This window comes from Bidens hawaiensis, unplaced genomic scaffold (genome assembly GCF_021521415.1).
Source record: "Bidens hawaiensis isolate Kalapana, Puna unplaced genomic scaffold, B.hawaiensis_p1.1 tig00024799_1, whole genome shotgun sequence".
Taxonomy (NCBI): Eukaryota; Viridiplantae; Streptophyta; class Magnoliopsida; order Asterales; family Asteraceae; genus Bidens; species Bidens hawaiensis.
In genome coordinates, this window is record NW_027493916.1 from 7,147 (window position 1) to 13,041 (window position 5,895).

Below are 5,895 nucleotides of genomic sequence, written 5' to 3' on the forward strand. Positions count from 1 at the left end.
AGACCAAGACTACACAAACCAAGTACTCGCGTATGCCTAATACTCTTATAAAATCAACTTTCTCACGTTTTGATATTGATAGCACAAATTTACCCAAAAACATTCAATTATATAGTGACAACAACCCTTACTACTTGATAAATTTTCATTCATGTAAACTATATTTACATGGCCATTTATTTTATCGAAACCCCATTCGTGATTAATCAAGTTCCTTAAACACCATTACCCATGTCAAACATAATAACCTTTAACGATTAACATACTTAAATATGATAACATTACAACCCAAAATAAAGCATAATGTCTTGGATAACTCCAATCCAAATTCTTTTATTGACACATTATAACATCAAACTTAGTTAATTTTGGCAAATGAAAGCATGTCCTTGTCATTCTGAAATCTTTCCATGTCTTGTGTTTCTAAAGTCACCCACGCTTCAATACCATCTCCATTGGGAGTATCCATCAGCACAGAACCCGTGTGGGTTGAAGATCCATACGTTGTGCTTACAAGTTTCGGATATCCCCACCCGAAATCAACTTTATTTAAACCAGACATGCATAAGCTCGAACACCAGAAGGATCTCTTGGCCATATTTTCTAAATCTTCATTCCCTAGTCTTGATAGAATCAAATCAGTTTTTTGACGAGCCAGTTGCGGATTTTGGACTCGTTCAAGTTCCATCTTCTGCTTTTTAATCTCGGAAACCACCAAACACAATGATGATTCACTTTCATGCCGGGTAGTGACCAACATATCTGCGATGAGATTTCCCACGGTCGTTTGGGGCAGCTTTGGGACAAGTTTGTTACGTATATTAACAGGAACAACTAAAATAGATGGCTTAAAAGAAGATGATCCTGGGTTGGTTGCAGCCACTACAGTTTTATAAACTAGTGCAGTCAATACTTCGACCCGTGTAGGTAATTTGTTTATAATTGATAATGTTGATTCACCTTCTGCCAATGCGATAACCTTATTCTTTAGGTCTTGTAATTTTGAGTTGGGGAACACGAATTTTCGGGTGACAGGGTTGGCACACCTCCAGGGCTTTAGAACCGAAGTTTCATAGGCAAGAAAATTGGTGGTAGCTGGGGATTGAATAAAATGAGGGTCTAGGGGCAGTACCTCTTTGTGATCGGTGGAACCATAGCGTGCCACCGAAGCCCAATGACTAACAAATGAGTCAAGAGTGCATGCATCACCAATTCTGTGTGACATAGACACTGTCACCGCCATTCCACCACACGCAAAATGATTGACTTGAACCGCAGCAAGACTCGCTCTCTCGTGCGTGTTTTCCCATACCATGCCGTCAGCAAAAAGTTGGCCATCACTTATTTGTTGGAACATATTTAGTTGGCTATCGTTTTTGGCTTCAACAAACACGACTCCCTCATCGTTGCAATCGATGTAAGATGCCGTTGGTGTGTGTAACCTGCCGGCAAACGGATAGTATCGTGTTAGGCTTTGTGACAATGACATCTTTATCACCCTGACTTTGTCATCAGGGGTTAAACTGCAAATTTCATGGTTTGGGTAGTAGAGAATTAGTGGCATATATACGTGTGCGATTCGTTGATCAATCTCAGAAAGATTATATGTCCGAAGATGATAAGGTGTTGGAGAGGAGGGCTTGATCATTTTTCGAGAAATAATGGTGTGTGTTGTGTTCATCATCATCAACTTTTAATGGAATGGTTTTATTTTTTTTCAATCTTGAAGATGCAAATTATGCAAATTATATTATATACCATATATAGGTGTGTTTGGATCTCCCTAGTGTCACCCTCTCAAACTGTGGTAAATATTAACTATTATCTATAGTAATACATAGACTCTTGTCAATTATTGTGAAAACTTTTAAGTACCTTTCCCATTTGATGAAACACCTTGGCCCCCTTTTGATCCCTACTAATTATGCATGTGCATGTTTGATGTGTAAAATTATACATAGGGTTAGATTATAATAAGAAGTAATGTTTTTATAGGAAGATAAGAAATAATGTAGTCCATTAATTTTGGAATTGGATAGTTGGGATTAGTTTAGGGAGAAAATCATAAAAGTAATAAGGGCAAAGGCATAAAAGTAATAACACATTTATTGACTTTCTTTTTCCACGTGCAAAGCACATGTCAATTCCACATAATTTTAAAGCGTCCTTAACTTTTTATATGAACTTTTTCTTTAAAGGACAACCATATCAACGAATGTTTTTATACGAACTTTTCTATTACTATGATAGTAGAGGTAAAATTTCATCTTCTGAATGAATACAGGTTAATTGAATCACCCGCTAGGGGGGATTATTTCTCGACATTTGGTACATGAGTCTCTTAAAACTGATGACCGTCGTTTGAGTCAATCAAAAACCTAATTATTCTAAATAGTTAGAGCAAGTAGGGTATCGTATCACAAGGAGTATGTGGTCAATGCTATTCGTGTAACAGATTCAATATTATGAAGTACTGGTTTTAGTGCTGATCACACAAGCAATAGTTTAAATTAAGAGAACTAAGCAACAAACGAACAAGCGAGTTTTAAACAGTTAACAAAGCAAATCACACTCGGGAATTCAAGTAAGCAACCAAACAGTATCTCACGTAACCTAACAAATTGATTATCAACGATTAACTGAAAACTGATCAACCAGACAAAACTTTAGACGTCAACAATTACTTTACACGCGACACTGGTTATCAAACGGTCCTTGCCAGTGTGACTCAGTTAAGGGTAATTGTACGTTTTATTGTATTCAATCTAACCAAACAGTTATATGACTAATTATCTAGCAACTGGTAACAGATCGTTCAGACCAACGTAAACCTAAACCGACCGAACACACAGAAATACTAAACATCAATAATCATATATCAATCAACATAATCAAAACATAAGTATTCTTAACCACAAGAGAAAAACTGTAAAGAGTTACAAACTATACATCCCGGGTGCGATTCTAGGCGATTAGCCGAGCCTAGACATAATCGAATCTTCAATATAGATTATATGGATCATATGTATGATCTTCACACGAGCTAGGATGGTGGAAATCGCCTATATGAACTGCTGGAATCGCCTCTTGGTCGTCAAAAACGAAGTCTGGGTTTCATGTTGATAAAAAACAAGTTATAAACTCAAAATCCCGTCTGCAGTCCCGTCGCGGTACGCGACGGGGTCTTCTATGGCCCATCGCGTACCGCGATTGACCAAAGTCAATAATTAATTTATCACCCATCGCGGTACGCGATGGGGACTTCATCAAACCCATCGCGTACCGCGATGGGACTCTGGAACAACAAACTTCATTCTTTTCCTTCTTTTGCGTGCCGGACATCCCGAGTCTTCATTCCGTGTCACAACAGGTCCATATTGAGTACGTTAACGCCTGTGACCTGAAATCCAATAACACACGTATGAAGCATCGATAGTTCTAGAATAAACAGTTAAAACTAAATAATAAACGAACTAAAGCATATACAAAATAACCGACCATCACAAATAGAGCTTATTCCTATTGATTCAATGATTCCCATAGGACGTGGTCAGCGAGAATTAATTAAATTTAGTCAGTTTGATAAGGATTGAGTGACATTGCCTCTTCGACCCGAACCAAAGAATCCCTTAGATATGATGGAAAAAAGATCTTGTTCTATTCTTGATCAGAGATTTCACTATGAAAAAGACGATTCGGAGTTTGAAGAGGGGGAGGATAAGGAGACCTCGGCCGACAACATATAAAGGAGGATTTATTTAATCACATAGTTTGGGCCCTGGAATATGGCTCCCTTGGCCGCTCTATATGAATGTATAGAAAGACCCAATGAATTGAGATTTCCCTATTAGTCAAGGCCATTCGGGGCAAGCGTTACGATGAAGTGGATGAGCTTCAAGGAGTTCTTGCAGAATGAGCTTCAAGAGATGGGTTGTTGATATACAATGTGATGATTTTATTGAAAAAGATAGAAGTCGTGATATTTATTTCACCCAAGATTGGGTCTCTCTACCAGGTGTTGTTCTGCTTGTAACTTTGGGAGGTATTATTTACGTTTGGCATACGCCTGCTTTGACCAAGATATTTGGGGATGATTCCGTACTACAATTCGGTGGAGGAAATTTAGGGAACCCTTGGGGAAAAGCACCTGGTGCTGTAGCAAATCGAGTAGCTCTCGAAGCATGTGTACAAGCTCATAATGAAGGACGTGATCTTGCTGTTGAGGTTAATGAAATTATCGGTGAGGCTGCCAAATGGAGTCCTGAACTAGCTGCTTGTGAAGTATGGAATGAGATCAAATTTGAATTCGCTGCAGTGGATACTATTGATTAAATTGCATCATAGTGAGTTTTTATGTATTGTGTTATAAGTTATGGTCATCGTGGTTTACCAGTTGTGTTTTTTCAGATGTGCTTTTTTTATTGGGTTTTAGCATAGTATTTTTTTCGTTGTTTTTTTTATTTACACAAATGTGTTTTAACAAAATTGTGTTATGCTAAATTGTGTTTTTTCACAGTGTTTTTTTTTTCATTGTGTTTTAACATAATAATTTTTTATTTGTTTTTTAATGAAAAAACACAAATTGTGTCTTTACTCTTTAGTCATATTGTGTTCGACGTCTATTTCACAATTGAAATAAATAATCTGTTCATTTTGTTTTAGGAATTTGGTTTGAAATACAATTAATAATTAAAATCTAGAAGCTCATGATTCTCGTCTTCCTTCGCCACCATGTTTGTAATTACTTGATACATACACGAACAACTGCCTTGAACCCAATCACAATAACCCACCATCTCTGAAAGGTCCAGTCGTCTAGCATCTTCATGTGTTGTTGTTCGTCATATTCATGAACACATTGTTCTAGGCGTTTCTCTCACGATCTTAGCTCATTATTTGCGATTTTTCCTCAGATGTAAAGCTATTTCACGCAACATGCACAATAAAGAGCTTACTTTGGAGTTTACCTAGCTTATCTGAATGTTGGTGATGGAAAGCAGTGGTTTTAGGAACCGGCACGGCGACGAGCGATGGTTTTAAGGTTTGGGCGGAATTGCAGCTGTGGTTGGGCACTGCGGTGATCTGGTGTGACGGAATCAGGGTAGCAAGTGGTGCATGGCGATGGAAAGTGAGTGGTGTGAGATGTAGGAGTTGTTATAGAAGAAATGGTGCTTTATTGGGTTTTTTAGATTACTTTCTGGTTGATCAAAATACCCTCTTCTTAGCCTTCCTAGGATATTCGTACTTCCTATTTGAACCTAACTCTCCCTATATATCAAACTAATTGTATAATTGTCTACCATAAAATCTTAGGTGTCGCTCTTGTGACATCTGCCCCGATCCGACCTGACCCAGGTACCCGTTTCCCTTATCCGATCTCTTTCTTTTGTGATTTAATATTTATTTATACTTATACTTTATTTTTAATAATAATATATATATTTTCCTTCCCGCCTCTTTCTCTCTCTTTCTTTCCGCCGTCCCGTCCCTCTCCTTCTCTCTTTCCGCCTTCTTTTCCCTCTTGTCGCCGTCCCGCCCTTACGCCTTGATTCCCTCTTTTTCTTCTAACTCTTTGCTTGTCCTTTGTTCCTTCCCGCCTAAGGTTGTCTGCGCAGCTCCACGCGCCAGACTCCCTTACAAGGAATCCTGCGTAAAGACCACCTGTTTCAGCGATACGCGAGACGAACTCTTCTCGCAGCGCGCTAAGAATTGTAATTCTTTTTGCAGCGCGCTAAGAACGGTAGTTCTTCCCGCGACGCGCTAAGGATTTGTAGTTCTTCTCGCAGCGCGCTAAGAGTCGTAGTTCATCCCTCGACGCGCGAAGAATTATAGTTCTTCCCGCGGCACGCTAGGAATTTTAGTTCCTCCCGCGGCGCGCTAAGAAATGTGATTCTT

General features: G+C 38.8%; 1 protein-coding gene across 1 annotated transcript; it reads right to left on the bottom strand.

Moving 5' to 3' along the window:
* Nucleotides 1-315: 315 nt before the first annotated feature.
* Nucleotides 316-1,661, bottom strand: LOC143569902 (akuammiline synthase 1-like). The gene has a single exon (XM_077055700.1). The coding sequence runs from the start codon at nucleotides 1,646-1,648 to the stop codon at nucleotides 359-361; it is 1,290 nt and encodes a 429-aa protein (XP_076911815.1). The 5' UTR covers nucleotides 1,649-1,661; the 3' UTR covers nucleotides 316-358.
* Nucleotides 1,662-5,895: the final 4,234 nt, after the last annotated feature.